We start from the raw sequence: 19,591 nt of genomic DNA, 5'->3' as shown, positions 1-19,591 counted from the left end.
CTAGCACTTTAAAAAATCATCAGTCAAACTGCCCTCCAGAACTGTGGCTTCAAAATTTCCAAAATAATAGAATATAACATTCTTTCATTCATTCCAGTTTTAATGAGTGGTTGTGGTTAGTTCTGTTAATTAGTTTCACTCCATTTGACTTTTCCGTTTCACAGTCACACTCCGAACTCGCAGCGCAGCGCCTGATTTCTGATGCTATGTGACCCTAAGGGTACATGCACACGTTCAGAATTCATGTGCAGAGAATCCGCACTAAAATCCGCAGGTGTTCGCAGGCAAATCTGTGCAGTCAATGCAGATTCGGTGCAGATTTTCCGCATGCGGATTTTACTAAGTGAATGAAGAAAATCCGGTCAGGAAAAATAAAATAAACTGACAGGTCGTATGCATTGAGAATTTTAAGTTCTCATAGAATACAATGTACATGACCTATGGTGCGGATTTTCCGCACGCAAATCCGCGCGTAAAGGCCGCACGCAATCCTGATCATGTGCATTTAGCCTTAGGCCTAGTTCACACGAACGTGTGTGATCCGTGGCCGTATTGCGGCCCGCCAATTGCGGGCCGCAATACACGGTATACGGCCACAGTTCCGTGTGCATTCCGCATCACGGATGTGGACCCATTCACTTCAATGGGTCCGCAAATCCGGAACTGCGGAACGGCCGCACGGAACGGGACCCCTAGGAAGCACTACGGAGTGCTTCCGTGGGGTTGCGTCCCATACTTCCGTTTCGCAAAAAGATAGAACAGGTCCTATCTTTTTGCGGAACGGGCAGATCGCGGACCCATTAAAGTGAATGGGTCTGCGATCCGATGCAGCTCAGCTACGGCCGGCGACCGTGCATTGCGTCCCGCAGCACGGGCACGGGTCACACACATTCGTGTGAACTCGGCCTTACAGTTCTGGAATGTATTGTATCCAGTACATTCCAGACCTCTAAGGGTTACATAGCATCATAAATCAATATAATGCTATGCGACCCCGGCAGTGCTGGAAGTTCGGGACGGGAGCTGCGCTGCGATTTCAGAGCGTGACACTCGTTCGTGTGAAACTAACCTTTCACTTTAAAACGTTACTAAAAAAGTCACTTCGCTAGGGGGTGATATAGAAAACTGGAGTAGCATTTCTAGACAAAAGTGTTAGGTTTAAAGATGCATCAAATGTAACACACACCAAGCAACATTTGATACATTTGGTGCAAAGTACTCAACGCATACACTGGGGATCTTTTATCAAAGAGCGTCTTTTTACGTCGGTCTTTGACGGCCCCTGCGCTGCCGGAAGGTGTGCTGAATTTATGACAAGGATCAGGCCTCGTCATATATTAGGTGCATCCCCTGGCAGTCTGTGCTACTGGAGTGAAAACTACCCCAGTCCCTGACTACTGTACTGTAGTACTTTTTTAGAATTCAAGTTGAGACAAGGACCCGTCTGTGGGTATAATATTACGACAGGTGGTATATGGAAATATCAGCAGTCACAGACTACCACCACTAAAACATAGCCTGATCCTGGTCAGGTATTTACAGTCATGTGAAAAAATTAGGACACCCTTTGAAAGCATGTGGTTTTTTGTAACATTTTTAATAAATGGTTATTTCATCTCCGTTTCAACAATACAGAGAGATTAAAGTAATCCAACTAAACAAAGAAAACTGAAGAAAAGTCTTTTCAAGATCTTCTGTAAATGTCATTCTACAAAAATGCCTATTCTAACTGAGGAAAAAGATAGGACACCCTCACATGTATTCCCTCTTAAATTGGCTCAGATCTCACACAGGTATATCACACCAGGTGCACATAATTAGTAGATCGTTACTCTGCATGTTGAATGAGGCTTGCCCTATTTAAACCTCAGACATTTAGTTTGGTGTGCTCCTGACTGTTGAAGTGAGAGTGAGCACCATGGTGAGAGCAAAAGAGCTGTCAGAGGACTTCAGAAAAAAGATTGTAGCAGCCTATGAGTCTGGGAAGGGATTTAAAAAGATCTCAAAAGATTTTGAAATCAGCCATTCCACTGTCCGGAAGATAGTCTACAAGTGGAGGGCTTTCAAAACAACTGCCAACATGCCCAGGACTGGTCGCCCCAGCAAGTTCACCCCAAGAGCAGACCGCAAGATGCTAAAAGAGGTATCCAAAAACCCTAAAGTGTCATCTCGAGAACTACAGCAGGCTCTGGCTACTGTTGATGTAGAAGTACATGCCTCTACAATCAGAAAGAGACTGTACAAGTTTAACTTGCATGGGAGGTGTGCAAGGAGGAAACCTTTGCTTTCCAAGAGAAACATCGAGGCCAGACTGACATTTGCCAGCGATAAAGTTGACAAAGACCAGGACTTCTGGAATAATGTTCTTTGGACAGATGAGTCCAAAATTGAATTATTTGGACACAACAGCAGAGGACATGTTTGGCGTAAACCAAACACAGCATTCCAAGAAAAGAACCTCATACCAACTGTGAAGCATGGAGGTGGAAGTGTCATGGTTTGGGGCTGCTTTGCTGCAGCAGGACCTGGTCAGCTCACCATCATAGAATCCACGATGAATTCTACTGTGTATCAGAAGGTGCTTGAAGAACATGTGAGACCATCAGTTAGAAAATTAAAGCTGAAGCGGAACTGGACCATGCAACATGACAATGACCCAAAACATACTAGTAAATCAACCAAAGATTGGCTGAAAAAGAAGAAATGGAGAGTCCTGGAATGGCCAAGTCAAAGTCCAGATTTGAATCCCATTGAGATGCTGTGGGGTGACTTGAAAAGGGCTGTACGGGCAAGAAACCCCTCAAACATCTCACAGCTGAAAAAGTTCTGCATTGAGGAGTGGGGTAAAATTTCCTCAGACCGATGTCGAAGACTGGTAGATGGCTACAAGAACCGTCTCACTGCAGTTATTTCAGCCAAAGGAGGTAACACTCGCTATTAGGGGCAAGGGTGTCCTATCTTTTTCCTCAGTTAGAATAGGCATTTTTGTAGAATGACATTTACAGAAGATCTTGAAAAGACTTTTCTTCAGTTTTCTTTGTTTAGTCGGATTACTTTAATCTCTCTGTATTGTTGAAACGGAGATGAAATAACCATTTATTAAAAATGTTACAAAAAACCACATGCTTTCAAAGGGTGTCCTAATTTTTTCACAAGACTGTACCTAACGTGTCCCCTGATGAGCCCAACTATAATATGGGTGAAACGCGTCGGGACAATGACGTGATAAACCAACACGGCGTCTTTTTGCAATAGTATTAATTTTCCATCTATCTGTAATCAGGATCGGTTTACAGGAGTGATATAAATACCTGGATTATTATTACCTTTTTTTTTTTTGTATGTTTTGTTTTGTTTTCTAATATATTGTGCTACTCATCACTGTAGTGACGATTTTTGGTTTGGTCAGCATATATTAGCCAGTAGCGCTATCCTCTATTCAGGGCCCTCCTAGGGCGCTCAGGAGGGTCCTGTCACCCAGCGACCATTCCGTTTGTAGGCAGGGCATGATAGATATAGGACCAGCTCTAGGGTCAGAACCCATAGTAAAATATATTTGGCCCATACCCGCCTACCCGTGTCCCTAAGTGCAGAGTAATGACTCCTTTATATTATATTTTTTCATTTTTTTTCTTGAATTCATTATTTTTTTTTTTTTTTATGGTATATACCGTAATAAAGGCTATGTTTTAGGGGTGGTAGTCTGTGAATGTAGATACTTTTTTGCCAACATTTACACCTATTTCCAGGTGTAAGGCCTCTTTCACACGAGCGTGACGGATTAGGTCCGGATGCGTTCAGGGTGCGTTCAGTGAAACTCGCACTATTTTGCAAGCAAGTTCAGTCAGTTTTGTCTGCGATTGCGTTCAGTTTTTTCCGCGCGGGTGCAATGCGTTTTGATGCGTTTTTCACGCGCGTGACTGAAGGTTTACAAACAACATCTCTTAGCAACCATCAGTGAAAAACGCATTGCACCCGGACTTGCTTGCGGATGCAATGCGTTTTTCACGCAACCCCATTCACTTCTATGGGGCCAGGGCTGCGTGAAAAACACAGAATATAGAACATGCTGCGATTTTCACGCAACGCAGAACTGATGCGTGAAAAACAACGCTCATGTACACAGACCCATTGAAATGAATGGGTCAGGATTCAGTGCGGGTGCTATGCGTTCATGTCACGCATTGCACCCGTGCGGAAAACTCGCTCGTGTGAAAGGGGCCTAAATGTTAGTGAATTTGCCAGGGCTGATGGCCCCGACCCAACATGCCCCCGACCCTCCCCAGATGTGAGGAGACAAAATATTGTTAAAAAGTTGAAAAAAGGGCAACATTCTTTACGCCAAACTGGTGTCATCAAATGGCATTAAATATTACCCTCATGATAAATTCCCCTCTTGGAGTACCGTGTACAATTCTGGACACCAGTGCACAAGAATCAGAGAAGGGCTAATAAAGTAATACCTGGAATGGGGCAACTACAGTACCCTGAAAGATTATCAAAATTAGGGTTATTCAGTGTAGAAAAAAGACGACTGAGGGGAGATCTAATTACTATGTATAAATATATCAGGGCTCAGTACAGAGATCTATCCCATCATCTATTTATCCCCAGGACTGTGACGAGGGGACATCCTCTGCGTCTGGAGGAAAGAAGGTTTGTACACAAACATAGAAGAGGATTCTTTACGGTAAGAGCAGTGAGACTATGGAACTCTCTGCCTCAGGAGGTGGTGATGGTGAGTACAATAAAGGAATTCAAGAGGGGCCTAGATGTATTTCTGGAGCGTAATAATATTACAGGCTATAGCTACTAGAGAGGGGTCTTTGATTCTGATTGCCTGATTGGAGTTGGGAAGACTATTTTTCCCTATAGTACCATTTACATAGACCGATAAACTGGCCAATTACCAGAGATGAGCGTTTGTAGAAACTAGAGTGATAGGGGATAACCTGTAACAACCAGAATACCCCTTTATTGATAAGAGCGTACAGTCCTTTCCCAGTGAAAACTGACATGTAAAATAACACTAAGGGCCAGATTTATCATCACTCTGACAGCTCACTCCACTTTCACATGTGGCTAAAGTCAGTTTTAGCCAAGTCAGATTTATGATCGGCCCTTTAAGACTGTAATAAATGTGGTTTGACGGTTGCAGTTTATCCGTCAGTAAGCAGCTTTACAAAAGTCGCACGTCTCTATGAAAAAGTCGCATGTTCTATTAAAAAGTCTCATAAGATAAGCATGGTCCTCACTGGAGTGAAATCGCGCAATTTTTTTGCGACTTTTTAAATAGTCGCAATAGTAAATCTGTCTAGAGATTCATTTACATAAGAAAACACGCCCACTTTCAGAAAACTGGCGAGCATAGTGCAGAGCAGAAAAAAGTTGCAAATTTTTGCGCAGTTTTAGCAATTGCGCAAAACTTTTTCACTCCATTATTCTGACTTGAGCTAATGATAAATCTGGCCCTAAATCTATATCCTCCTGGGCATAAGAATCATACATAAAGCTGACATAAACATTATATAAGTCAGCCAAACCTACTGATTTCGGCAGAATCAGCTTTGGATCTTATGTGTCTGGTGGCCTCTCAAGTCTCCACTTGCGGAAATATGGGGGAAAAAAGGCTCAGGGCATTTTGGTGTTCAGCAGCAGCGTATTCCCCCACTCCTAGCTAAAATAAACATGTATGATTGGTTGCTTATTTAAAGGGCACCTGTCACCATGAAAATGCAGTGCAATCTGCAGGCAGCAAGTTATACAGTCCTGATCAAAAGTTTAAAGGGATTCTGTCACCTCCCCTAACCCAAAATCGGATTTTAAAGCAGTCATGCAGCACAGCTTACCTTGAATCGGCTGTGCTCTTCTATCTTGTAATCCGTCCAGTAGTTTATGATAAAAACGACTTTTATGTTTATGCTAATTAGCCCTGCAGATCGCACTGGCGCAGCCGATAGAGTTCGTTCGGCCGTGAGGGAGGGGGAGGAGAGGGACGAGAGGCTGTGGGCGGTTAGGCAGTCGGAAGGAAGGCGTTCTGGGCACTGTAAGAGGGGCGTTACTGGGCACTAAGAGGAATAAAACGCCCCTCTGGGCACCTTCAGGGCTAATTAGCATAATCATAAAAGTCGTTTTTATCATAAACTACTGGACGGATTACAAGATAGAAGAGCACAGCCGATTCAAGGGAAGCTGTGCTGCATGACTGCTTTAAAATCCGATTTTGGGTTAGGGGAGGTGACAGAATCCCTTTAAGACCACTTGAAAAATGGCAAACATCATATTTAGCATGGCTGGATCTTAACAAGGTTCCAAGTAGAGCTTCAACATGCAACAAGAAGAAATGGGAGTGAGACAAAACATTTTTTGAGCATTCAATTTAATGAAAACAACGAATAAACTGAAACAGGCTGTTTTTCAGCTGATCAAAAGTTTAGGACCACACCTCCAAAAAAACAACGAAACCCCCCCAAAACAGAAATCCAACTTCCAAACATGAACTCAGTAATGAGTAGCTCCGCCGTTATTGTTTATCACTTCAAAAATTCCTTTCGGCATGCTTGATGCAAGCGTTTCCATGAGGTGAGTGGGAACATTTCTCCAAGTGGTGAAGACGGCCACACGAAGGCCATCTACTGTCTGGAACTGTTGTCCATTTTTGTAAACTTCCCTTGCCATCCATCCCCAAAGGTTCTCAATTGGATTTAGATCAGGGGAACACGCAGGATGGGCCAAAAGAGTGTTATTCTCCTGGAAGAAGTCCCTTGTCCTGCGGGCATTGTGTACTGTAGTGTTGTCCTGTTGAAAAACCTAGTCGTTACCACACAGACGAGGGCCCTCAGTCATGAGGAATGCTCTCCTCAACATCTGGACATAGCCAGCGGCCATTTGACCCCCCTGCACTTCCTGAAGCTCCATTGTTCCACTGAAGGAAAAAAGGACCCCAGACCATTATGGCGCCCCCTCCACTGTGGCGCATAGAAAACATCCCAGGTGGGATCTGCTTCTCATGCCAGTAACGTTGGAAACCATCAGGACCATCAAGGTTACATTTTTTCTCATCAGAGAATAAAACTTTCTTCCACCTTTGAATGTCCCATGTTTGGAGCTCTCTTGCAAAGTCCAAACGAGCAGTTCTGTGGCGTTCAAGGAGACGAGGTCTTTGAAGACGTTTTTTGTTTTTGAAGACCTTCAGTCTCAGATGCCGTCTGATGGTTATGGGGCTGCAGTCAGCACCAGTAAGGGCCTTAATTTGGGTCGAGGATCGTCCAGTGTCTTGACGGACAGCCAATTGGATCCTCCGGCTCAGTGCTGATGAAAGTTTTTTGGGTCTTCCACTTGACTTTTTTGTTCCATAACCCTCAGGATCATTTAAGAAATTCCAAATGACTGTCTTACTGCGTCCCACCTGAGCAGCGATGGCGCGCTGTGAGAGACCCCGCTTATGCAGTTCAACAACCCGACCATGTTCAAAAAGGGAGAGTTTTTTTGCCTTTGCCATCACAACATGTGACTACCTGACAGAAAATGACAATGAATCCACATCTTTGCACAGATTTGGCCTTTTAAAGGCATGTGGTCCTAAACTAAAATTTTGATCAGCTGAAAAACAGCCTGTTTCAGTTTAATCGTTATTTTCAATTAATTTAATTCTCAAAAAATGTTTCGCCTTACTCTCATTTCTTCTTGTTGCATGTTGAAGCTCTACTTGGAACCTTGTTAAGATCCAGCCATGCTAAATATCATTTTTTTTGCCATTTTTCAAGTGGTCTTAAACTTTTGATCAGGACTGTAGAACAGGAGGAGCTGAGCAGATTGTTATATAGTTTTATGGGAAAAGATTCAGTAAGACTTGTAATTTATTCATCTATATCTCTGCTCATGTCAGCGGTCCTATCAGATATATAACATCCTTCCCTGCTCTGTCTGAACCCGGTTCATACCTAACATTCATTCATCCATAGCAGTCCCGTACAAGTATAACATGTATGGCCTCCGATGAAGCTTTGTAGATATGGCCCACAGGAACGCGAGACTTCTTAGTCTTATGCATTCGCCATACATGTTATATGGAACTGATATGGATGGATGAATGTTAGGAATGAACCGGGTTCAGACAGAGCAGTCCGAGCCCAGTTCGCTCATCTTTGCTCAGAATGAGCAGAGATTTAGATGAATAAAACACAAATTATACTCAATCTTTTCCCATAAGACTATACATCAATCTGCTCAGCTCCTCCTGCTCTATAACATGCTGCCTGCACTGCATTTTAAAGGTGACAGGTGCCCTTTAAACTAGAGTTGGTTGACCTAGCTGTTAGCCATCTTACGACAGTGATAATAGTAATAACTGTATTGGTTCTGCAGAGATAAGTTCCAGTTATCACACAAGTGCAAGATTATCCCGATGATAGTGTGGCCAGATCTAGATAGCTGATCACGGTGGAGATGTAGTGGATAAACTGGTCATGGAGGAGTTAGGCTGGGTTCACACCTGAGCGTATTTGATAAGAGCTTTTTACAGGCGTTTTTATCAGGCGTTTTTTAGGCGTATTTTGGAACGCGCGTAGTACGCGCGTTTGTGTGATTGACCACAGAGGCATCCAATGAATCTATGGGCGGGAACACGCGACAATACGCCCCAAAGAAGCTCCTGTACTTCTTGGGGCGTAGGGCGTTTTACAGCGCGTTCGTACGCGCTGTAAAACGCTCAGGTGAGAACCATGCCCGTAGGGAAACATTGGTTTTTGCCTGTTGAGCGTTTTACAGCACGTAGGAACGCGCTGTAAAACGCTCAGGAGTGAACCTAGCCTAACTGGTAGGACCGGCTCACTGTGTTAATGGGGACATTAGTAAGCCAGTATTTTATATGATAGGCTCATGAGTCACTGTAGCATCCATAAACTAAAGGTGTGTGTATGTAGAAATGAATGCCGCATGACTACAGCGATAATAACTGATCTGCAAATGGTGATCACCACCGCAAATAAGACCCTGTACCTGCCTGATGTACAGAGAATCAGGTGAACGCTCCAACAATGTGTCATCAGAACGGTTGTCAGATCATGGGTCACATGTTGTGTGTAAACTCAATCATTCATCGCTCATGAAAGGGTTTTTTATTTTTATTTTTGCAAACATCTTCTGATGTCCACAGTCATTATCCCCTTTGACACCTCTGCAGCCAATCATTGGCCACAGCGGTGACTAGCTCCACTGGAGTCATGTGACCAATTGACACGACACAAGGACAGCAGGTCACTGCTGCAGCCAGCGAATGCCTGCAGCAGTGTCAAAGTAGATAATTACAGTGGGGGACTCAAGCAAGGCAGCCGGAGAGCAAAGGAACCGGCAGCAGGGAGCAGGCAAGTATGCTGTTCTTTGCAGGTCTGCCAAGGAGCGGGGGGTCCGAAAAGCCCCCAAAATGGTGGCCGACCCCTCTAAAAGAGTTTTCTAAGATTTTTATACTGATGACCTATCCTCTGGATAGGTCATCAGTATCTGATCGGTGGGGGTCCGACACCTGGTATCCCTGCCGATCAGCTCTTATATGAAGGCACCGGCGCTACTGTGAGCACCGTGGCTTTCTTGAAGTTCACCGAGCACAGATTCGTACATCGTATAGCGGCTGTGCTTGGTACCCTATTGCTTCACTTGAATAGGGTCGAGCTGCTCCTAGACCACGTGATGCATGAACGTGTCATTACTGGCCTAGGAAAAGAGGAGAGAAAGCCATGGCGCTCCTAGGGTACCCATGTGCTATGCCAAGAGTTAGTAATCGTCCGGGGAGTACGGGTAGGAGCAGCAATATGCACTCTTGCCCGTACTCACATCGCTGCTGCCCCATTGATAAAATGTACTGTGTAGTCCATACACCACTGAGCTGTCAGCGGTGTACACAGAACTGAGTTTTAAGCGCACAGTTATATAAAGGCGTAAATGACCCCCTAAGTGTTTTCTCAGGATTACAGGGCAGGATTTTTTCAAGAAAGGTATGTTTGTGATTCAGGGAAACCGACCCCTACATCACAATATGCTTACTTGGAACTTGCGGACTCCCTTTAAAACGTTGCTATCTCCTCAGCGCATTACCCTGTGGAAGCAGTGGACGTGTCGATGACAGATGAAGGCCGCGTGTGGATGGACAGTCATACTACCGTTTGTCCATCCCTGTACTGACATTGACATGCTGTTGTCATCAGTCAGTGCTTATTATCAGGCAGAAGATCTGCCCGTGTAAGCATCTCAAGCATTTAGACAGTCCAGACGTCATGAGATGACACACAGAGCGGCCATGATTCTTGTACCTGGATAAGTCTGAGGTAAGCTGGAAGATTGTCCAATCTTGGCTCAGATATACTCATATAGTGATTGTCAAGACATGTCTATAGTCCACATGTATGAGAGCAAGAAGGTCCCGGACTCATGTAGATCGTTATCAAGGTCAGAGGTTTAGGCCTCCTGCACACGACCGTTTTTTCCCCCCCGTTTACTGGCCGTTTTTTGCGTTCCGTATACGGTCCGTATACAGAACCATTCATTTCAATGGTTCCGCAAAAAAAACGGAATGTACTCCGTATGCATTCCGTTTCCGTTTTTCCGTTCCGTTTAGGCTCCATTCACACGTCCGCAAAATGGGTCCGCATCCTTTCCGCAATTTTGCGGAATGGGTGCGGACCCATTTATTCTCTATGGGGACGGAATAGATGCGGACAGCACACAGTGTGCTGTCTGCAGCCGCAATTGCGGAGTGCGGCCCCGATTTTGGGTCCGCAGCTCCGCAAAAAGATAGAGCATGTCCTATTCTTGTCCGCAGCTTGGAGACAAGAATAGGCATTTCTATGGGGGTGCCGGGCTGGTGTGTTGCGGACCCGCAATTTGCGGGTCCGCAACACACCACGGATGTGTGAATGCAGCCTTAAAGATAGAACATGTCCTATTATTGCCCGCAAATCACGTTCCGTGGCTCCATTCAAGTCAATGGGTCCGCAATAAAACGGAACACATACGGAAATGCATCTGTATGTCTTCCGTTTCCGTTCCGTTTTTTGCGGAACCATCTATCGAAAATGTTATGCCCAGACCAATTTTATCTATGTATTTACTGTATACTGTATATGCCATACGGAAAAACGAAACGGAAAAACGGAACAGAAACGGAAACAAAAAACGGAACAACGGATCCGTGAAAAACGGACTGCAAAACACTGAAAAAGCCATACGGTCGTGTGCAGGAGGCCTTATAGAGAGGACTTGAATACCAGACTGCTCAATGATTTAGGCAGGGAAAAGTGTAGTAAAAATAGAAAATTAATAAATAAAGTATATTAGAGAGAGTTTTATTAGGGCATTAGGGAGAACACGTTAAATGTTTATGTAAAGGTTTAGTTACTCTTTAAAGGGAGTCTGTCACCTACATAACATGTTTTAAACTGATGATATAGCTCTGTGGGAGGCAGATCCATAACACTGATGGTACCCATGTTTAGTTTTTCAGAGCCTCCAAAGTACCTAAAATAAAGTTTTAAAAATATGCAAATTACCTATCGCAAGTGCCCAGGGGCGAAGAGTGTGCTGCACGTGCCCAGTGCTCCCTGCCTTACCTGCTCCTGACTCCTCCCCTCTGTATCGTCCGGCCAGCCCTGTATCCTTGCATCGTCATTCTCATCTCCATTCATAATCCAGAGACTGTGCGCTTTACCGCCGGTGTATGTAACTGGCGCATGCGCACGGCATATGAGTATGCCTCTGCCCACGGTGGGCAATGTACTGCGCATGCCCGGACCCGGCGGTGAAGCGAACAGGCACTAGATTATGAATGGAGATGAGAATGACGCCGCAAGGATACAGGGCTGGCCGGACGATACAGAGGGGAGGAGTCAGGAGCAAGTAAGGCGGGGAGCACTGGGCACGTGCAGCCCACTCTCCGCCCCTGGGCACTTGCGATAGGTAATTTGCATATTTTTAAAACTTCATTTTAGGTACTTTGGAGGCTCTGAAAAACTAAACATGGGTACCATCAGTGTTATGGATCTGCCTCCCACAGAGCTATATCATCAGTTTAAAACATGTTATGTAGGTGACAGACTCCCTTTAAGGCTTTGTTCACATCTGGGTTGGAGACTCATGCAGGGGCATCAGTTACAGATTCTGTAAAAAAAATTAAAAAAAAGGCTAAAGTGGTTCACAATACTCCACTATGTTGTCCAATAAAATACTGGTCTCCCTGATGGAAAACCCTTGTACCCCACTATAGTCAGCTGGAGCTGTTGGTTTCCATCAAACGACTGATCCAGTACTGCCGTTTCTTTTCTGGTTTTTCTGTTCCTAGAATAGAACAGGAAACCAGGAAAAACGATGCAGATGTGAACAGAGCCTTATAGATGAGTATATGAATGTAGACATACTACATACCACGACATGCATTTCATTGAGAGGATTTGTGCTTTCTACCACAGGAGACTGAAGAAAGAAGTCCACCACACAAATGGTATTCAAGTCCTCTCTATAAACCTTGATAACGATCTACATGAGTCCGGGACCTTCTTGCTCTCATACATGTGGACTATAGACATGTCTTGAAGATCACTATAGGAGTATATCTGAGCCGAGATTGGACAATCTTCCAGACTTATCCAGGTGCAAGCATCATGGCCGCTCTATGTGTGTCATCTCATGACGTCTGGACTGTCTAAATCAGGGATGCCCAACCAACGGCCCTCCAGCTGTTGTAAAACTACAACTCCCACAATGCCCTGCTGTAGACTGATAGCTGTAGGCTGTCCAGGCATGCTGGGAGTTGTATTTTTACAACATCTGGAGGGCCGCAGGTTGGGCATCCCTGGTCTAAATGCTCGAGATGCTTACATGGGCAGATCTTCTGCCTGATAATAAGCACTGACTGATGACAACAGCATGTCAAATAGGCGCTCGTGACCTGCACGTGAAAGCAGCAATTGTCAGTACAGGGATGGACAAACGGTAGTATGACTGTCCATCCACACGTGGCCTTCATCTGTCATCGACACGTCCACTGCTTCCACAGGGTAATGCGCTGAGGAGATAGCAACGTTTTAAAGGGAGTCCGCAATTTCCAAGTAAGCATATTGTGATGTAGGGGTCGGTTTCCCTGAATCACAAACATACCTTTCTTGGGAAAATCCTGCCCTGTAATCCTGAGAAAACAAACACTTAGGGGGTCATTTACGCCTCTATATAACTCTGAAACACCGGTCTTAATAAATGACCCCCTTAATATATTTGAATGCAAATTAGTATTCAAGTGCACCATGGGTGGACCATCAGTAACGCCGCCCAGCGTCTCCACCTCTTGTTTGATTGACAGTCCATGGCTTCTCCCGTGTCATCGCTCCTAGCTCTGAAATCTAGTACAGGGTAAGGGTCCATTCACGCGTCCGGCCGGCACCCCCCATAGAACTGCCTATTCTTGTCCGCAAAAAGTGTGGGGGGAAATGGCAGTGCGTCTTATGGGGCGCATGCTGCCATTTTTACATCGCTAACACTGACACATCGCCGGCTGCGATGCTGCACAGCGCGGCGATGTATCAGGGGGACGGAGGAGGGGCTGGAGGCCGGCAACTGCTGGAATCGTAAACTGTAATCCTTAACCTCTTCTTAACTTTAGTTAAAGTAGCGCTATACCGTGTACTACTACTTACTATCAAGCACCCGTAGCAGGCAGAGCGGCCGACAGCGTAACGTCACTCACACACGTCCCGAGCATGCTCCTCCCAGTTTATGAATGAAGCAGGCGGAGCAGGCGCGTGACGTGAGTGAGGCCGCTCTGCCTGCTACGGTACGGGAGCTTGATAGTAAGTAGTAGTACAAGGGATAGCGCTACTTTAACTAAAGTTAAGAAGAGGTTAAGGATTACAGTTTACATATGAATACTGCTGTGAGAGGAGGGGCCCGGTGTATTAGGGGACACTGTTATGGGGGGGGGGGATCTGTGGATGACACATATATAGGATAAGATTCTATATATGTTTCATCCACAGATCCCCCCTCCCCATAACAGTGCCATCCACAGATCCCCCCTCCCCATAACAGTGCCATCCACAGATCCCCCCTCCCCATAACAGTGCCATCCACAGATCCCCCCTCCCCATAACAGTGCCATCCACAGATCCCCCTCCCCATAACAGTGCCATCCACAGATCCCCCCTCCCCATAACAGTGCCATCCACAGATCCCCCCTCCCCATAACAGTGCCATCCACAGATCCCCCCTCCCCATAACAGTGCCATCCACAGATCCCCCTTCCCATAACAGTGCCATCCACAGATCCCCCATAACAGTGCCATCCACAGATCCCCCTCCCCATAACAGTGCCATCCACAGATCCCCCTCCCCATAACAGTGCCATCCACAGATCCCCCTCCCCATAACAGTGCCATCAACAGATCCCCCTCCCCATAACAGTGCCATCAACAGATCCCCCTCCCCATAACAGTGCCATCCACAGATCCCCCATAACAGTGCCATCCACAGATCCCCCATAACAGTGTCATCCACAAATCCCCCATAATAGTGTCATCCACAGATCCCCCATAATAGTGTCATCCACAGATCCCCCATAACAGTGTCATCCACAGATCCCCCATAATAGTGTCATCCACAGATCCCCCATAATAGTGTCATCCACAGATCCCCCATAACAGTGCCATCCACAGATCCCCCATAACAGTGCCATCCACAGATCCCCCATAACAGTGCCATCCACAGATCCCCCATAACAGTGTCATCCACAGGTCCCCCATAACAGTGTCATCCACAGATCCCCCATAACAGTGTCATCCACAGACCACCATTAATTCAAAACAATTTTCCTCCTCAAAAACCTAGGTGCGTCTTATAGGGAGAAAAATACGGTACTTGCCTGTAGCAACCAATCATATTTCAACATTCATTTTTCAGAGCTCCTTTGGAAAATGAAAGGTGGAATCTGATTGGCTGCTATGGGCAAGTAAGCCAGTTCTACTTTACACCAGTCTGATAAATCTCCCCACAATCTGCCCTGTCTGTCCTATAGATGTCCGGCAGATGATGACAGCTCTCTGTGCAGGTGTGGATGGCATCATGACAGGAGGCTGCCGACCTCCAGGTAGAGAAACAGGGTAAGGCTACATGCACACGAAAGTATTTTCTTTCCGTGTCCGTTCCGTTTTTTTTGCGGACCGTATGCGGAACCATTCATTTCAATGGGTCTGCAAAAAACAAACAAACGGAAGTTACTCTGTGTGCATTGCGTTTCCGTATGTCCGTTCCGCAAAAGAATTGAACGTGTGCTATTATTGTCCACGTAACGGACAAGGATAGGACTGCACTATTAGGGGCCAGCTGTCCCATTCCACAAAATACAGAATGCACATGGACGTCATCCGTATTTTTGCGGATCCGTTTTTTGAGGACCACAAAATACATACGGTCGTGTGCATTAGGCCTGAGTGTGTAACAACCGCTGGTACGGGAACACGTATGATACATCGGGTGCTGCCTGGTCCCAATAACCTGGGTCTGGATGTCAGCAGAATCCACAGGAGGAGGATGCTATGGGCACCACTGAACCAATGATGGATCCAGTCCAGGTGGTGATCCTAATAAATCCTAATCCACAAGGATTGAGTCCATTATTGTGCATGGCACTGGAGCCCGTAAGGGCACATCTCCAGGTACTGTGGGGGCGCAGACTCCTCCGGTAGGCAGGGCTGGCATCACTGGCACATGGAGGCGGACGCTAGAGGAGCTGTACTCACTTGTTGTAATGCACTAGCGCCTTGACAGTGATGAAGGGTCTCAGCAGGGTCTGGGCTCTGCCCTCCCAGCACCACATCGTAGGGTAGTAAGTTTCTGTCACCGCCGGGCAGTGCTGCTTCACGAAGCGACATAAGGCTTCTCCCCCGGCCACCAGCTGAGGTCTCTGGTGACAAGAAGCGACAATTACACCGCGGGCACAGGGAATGGTACAGGTGGCAGGATGCCCGGGCTGACATTCTCTTACCTTGGCGATGACACTGAGGTAATAACAGGCATAGGCTGCACCAAAGCCCAGCACCAAGGACAAGCCCACCCCGGAGCCGAACAGACCCACGCGCACTTGGCTCTCCAGGTAGAGTGTCAGCTCCCGGGTCAGCCCCTGCAGGTTGATGATGCCCAGCATTGTTCCTCCTGCTGTCACCCTTCAGCCACATGCAAAGGACACCGGGCGAGGGGCAGCACACAAGCCGGTGCTGCACTGGGATGGGGAGATTGTGCTACGCTCCACCTCTAACCAATCATCGCCTGGGAAGTCCGGAAGCTCCGCCCACTCACCGACTGCCGCCAATCAGCTTGGACCAACGCTCCCAGGGTGGGCATTTAGCGGCCGGCAGGAGCGGAGGAACCTCAGACAAAGCAGCATCACCTCGTCCTGTCACATCGGCTCCGGGTCCTCTCCCAAGTGTGGTGCCCGCCCGGGGGGGGGTGCGAGTCACGTGCCCGGGGCAAGGAAGCAGCCTGGTCACATGGCGCTGTCAGCAGTTCTGTCTGGGTCCAGCAGTCCTTAGCCTCCTGCTCTCTCTAGATTTCCAGTCATCATTTGTATTGTTTCCTTATGAGTATAAGCTTCTGTTCACACCTGGGTTTGTTCCTTTGGGTTGGGGTCCTTCAAGGTTTCTCTCACTTTTGGCAATAATAGGGAGTTGTTCACATTTGTATTAGAGCTCATGCACCCGGCCGCGCCTGTACTGCGATTCGCAAACAGGGGGTCCACAATACGCGGGCACCGGCCGTGTGCTCACCGCATCTTGGATTCGGAGTTCAGACCCTTTCACTTGAAGGAGTCCGCAATCTGGAAGGTGCGGTACGGGAGCACGCTGTCGTTTCTCTCCATACTGTAAAAAAATAGAGCATATTCTATTTTTTTGTGGTGAGATGGACCACAGACCCATTCAAGGTGAGTGTGTCTGGATCCATCTGCGGAATACGCACAGGTGTTGCCCGTGCATTCGGGACCGCAAATTGCGGTCCCCAATGCGCAGAACGGCTATGTGCGTGAGCCCTTAGGGGCCTGTTTCAGAGTACTTTTAAAAAAACGGAACGGAGTAGTCCAGTATGGTGGGCTTTATTGTCCGGTACAATGGCGGGTTGCATGATGGACTCCATTACAGCCAGTGGGGTCTGTCAGGTGCCGTTGGTGTCTGTTGTGTGATGGATGTTACGGTATGCGCAGCTATACAGCACCGCTGTGAACACGCCCTTAGTGCAGCATGCAGTGCTACTGATGCCAGAATCAAAATACCCAGATGGACCCGCGTATAAGACAAATTAAGTCAGGATCTGTTCAGGAAAAAATGGATGGTTTTGCACGCAAGTTCAGTCTGTTTTGTCTGTGATTGCATTTAGTGTTTCAGTTTTTTCCGCACAGGTGCAATCAGTTTTTGATACGTTTTTCATGCGCATGCAAAAAAAACTGAAGGCTAACAATCTACATCTCCTAGCAACCAGCAGTGAAAACCGCATTGCATCCGGATGCAATCTGCTTTTCACTGAAGCCCCATTCACTTCTACGGGGCCAGGGCTGCGTGAAAAACGCAGAATATAAAACAGGAAATGAATATGTCAGGATTCAGTCTGGATGCTATATATTTGCTTCACGCATCGCACCCTGACAGAAAACTCGCTCATGTGAAAAAGGCCTTAGTCAAGGGGCGTGCATGGCATAATTGGGTCCATTAGAAATCGCATGGCATAATGGGGTCCATTAGAAATCGCATGGCATAATGGGGTCCATTAGAAATCGCATGGCATAATGGGGTCCATTAGAAATGGAAGCCATCCAAGCAGGGCCATGTGTAAATAAGGCTACTTTCACACTCGCGTTTGGTGCGGATCCGTCATGGATCTGCACAGACGGATCCGTTCAGATAATACAACAGTTTGCATCCGCTCAGAACGGATCCGTTTGTATTATCTTTAACATAGCCAAGACGGATCCGTCGTGAACACCACTGAAAGACATTGGAGGACGGATCCGTTTTCTATTGTGCCAGATTGTGTCATAGAAAACGGATCCGTCCCCATTGACTTGCATTGTGTGTCAGGATGGATCCGTTTGGCTCATTTTCGTCAGACGGACACCAAAACGCTACAAGCAGCGTTTTCGTGTCCGCCTCCAAAGCGGAATGGAGACGGAACTGATGCGTTCTGAGCGGATCCTTTTCCATTCAGAATGCATTAGGGTAAAACTGATCCGTTTGTGGACCGCTTGTGAGAGCCCTGAACGGATCTCAGAAACGGAAAGCCAAAACGCGAGTGTGAAGGTAGACTAAGACCTCATGTACACGACCGTATGTATTGTACAGGTCCGCAAGCCGTAGATCTACAAAATACGGATACCGTTCTTGACCCATTGACTTCAGCAGGTCCGTGGACTGCATTTTGTGGATCAGAAAAGGACATGTTCTGTAATTTGCAGAACGGACATATGGATGCGGACAGCACCTTAGCTCCCCTCCTAAGTGTGTCTGCAGCAGCACCCAGGGGGAATATAAGGGGTGCCCAGAAGATTTGCCAGCTCTTCCAGAAAAGTTAGTGATTATGACTTGTCTTCATGTCATCACCCCTCTTACCAATCAGGGTGGATATGCGCTCCCTAATGGTCACATTTAGGGGAGCTTTTATTTTTCTTATCACCCCTGTGTCTAATCTGATAACATGTTTCAAAAGAAGGGCTGGGCACTCGCAATATATGGAGTATGTGGTACTTTATTAAATATAATGCTGATAAAATTAGCAATAACGATAAAAATATAATGACACTACAATCAATAAACACAATAAATAGGTCTGGCCAGACTATCTAGGACCTTCATAATAAAAACAATTAATTATTAGAACCACAGAGTTCCAATAAAACGCAATGGTTATCCTTAAACCCGATGTCCATAAATTTCGCATCAATAGACACAAGTCCAAAATTTTGTATAAATAATCATATGAAAAGAGTGGTATTATATTCAAGATATTCGACCCAATGTCCCAACATCTACATATAATCGTAGATTGTCCGGATTTTTTGTATATAGATTAGTCTGTATAAGGACCAGGTTGCAACGTCAAGAGATAGGACTGTGCCGATTATATTAGTCGCAAATACTTATTCCATCTATGGTTATGTTATTTACTCACGAAAACAGATGTCTGCAGGCGGATCCAATCGACAGACCGCGGCGTCCCGCGTGGTGATCCAGATGCGATCCTCCGCTACTGCTTTATTCACGTGAGTATCGATTTTGTTTGTGGAATAGTGATATGCGATTTGCCTCAGCAGTTTTCAAGGAATTTCGACAGCTGATGTCCTTTTACTTTAACAAGCTTTCACTTACTGGCTCCAGTAGTTTCTTTCACAGTCCACAGATCCACAAATGCATGTGATAGGTCCTCAATAAGTTTTCTCCAGAGGAATTCAGAGCTGTAGAAGTTGGTGGTTCTTGTGTTGAATGAGGGGGTCCAGTACCAAACGCGTTTCGGGGCTCTTAGTGGCCCCTTCCTCAGTGGTGGTACTAGATAGTCTGGCCAGACCTATTTATTG

At 46.3% G+C, this 19,591-nt stretch overlaps 1 protein-coding gene across 1 annotated transcript in view; it reads right to left on the bottom strand.

The window, feature by feature from the left end:
• The window catches only part of ABHD3 (abhydrolase domain containing 3, phospholipase), a 105,209-nt gene extending 88,964 nt beyond the window's left edge, over nt 1–16,245 (bottom strand). Inside the window, exons 1-2 of the mRNA XM_040432123.1 lie at nt 16,022–16,245; nt 15,777–15,940 (exon numbers count right to left, since the gene is read on the bottom strand). Coding sequence (XP_040288057.1) covers nt 15,777–15,940; nt 16,022–16,180 — 323 coding nt within the window. The 5' untranslated portion in view covers nt 16,181–16,245. The remainder of the gene's footprint in view (nt 1–15,776; nt 15,941–16,021) is intronic.
• Between the last annotated feature and the right edge of the window lie 3,346 nt (nt 16,246–19,591).

Source organism: Bufo bufo, chromosome 5, assembly GCF_905171765.1.
Source record: "Bufo bufo chromosome 5, aBufBuf1.1, whole genome shotgun sequence".
In the NCBI taxonomy this organism is placed as follows: domain Eukaryota; kingdom Metazoa; phylum Chordata; class Amphibia; order Anura; family Bufonidae; genus Bufo; species Bufo bufo.
This window is presented reverse-complemented; position numbering and strand designations above follow the sequence as displayed.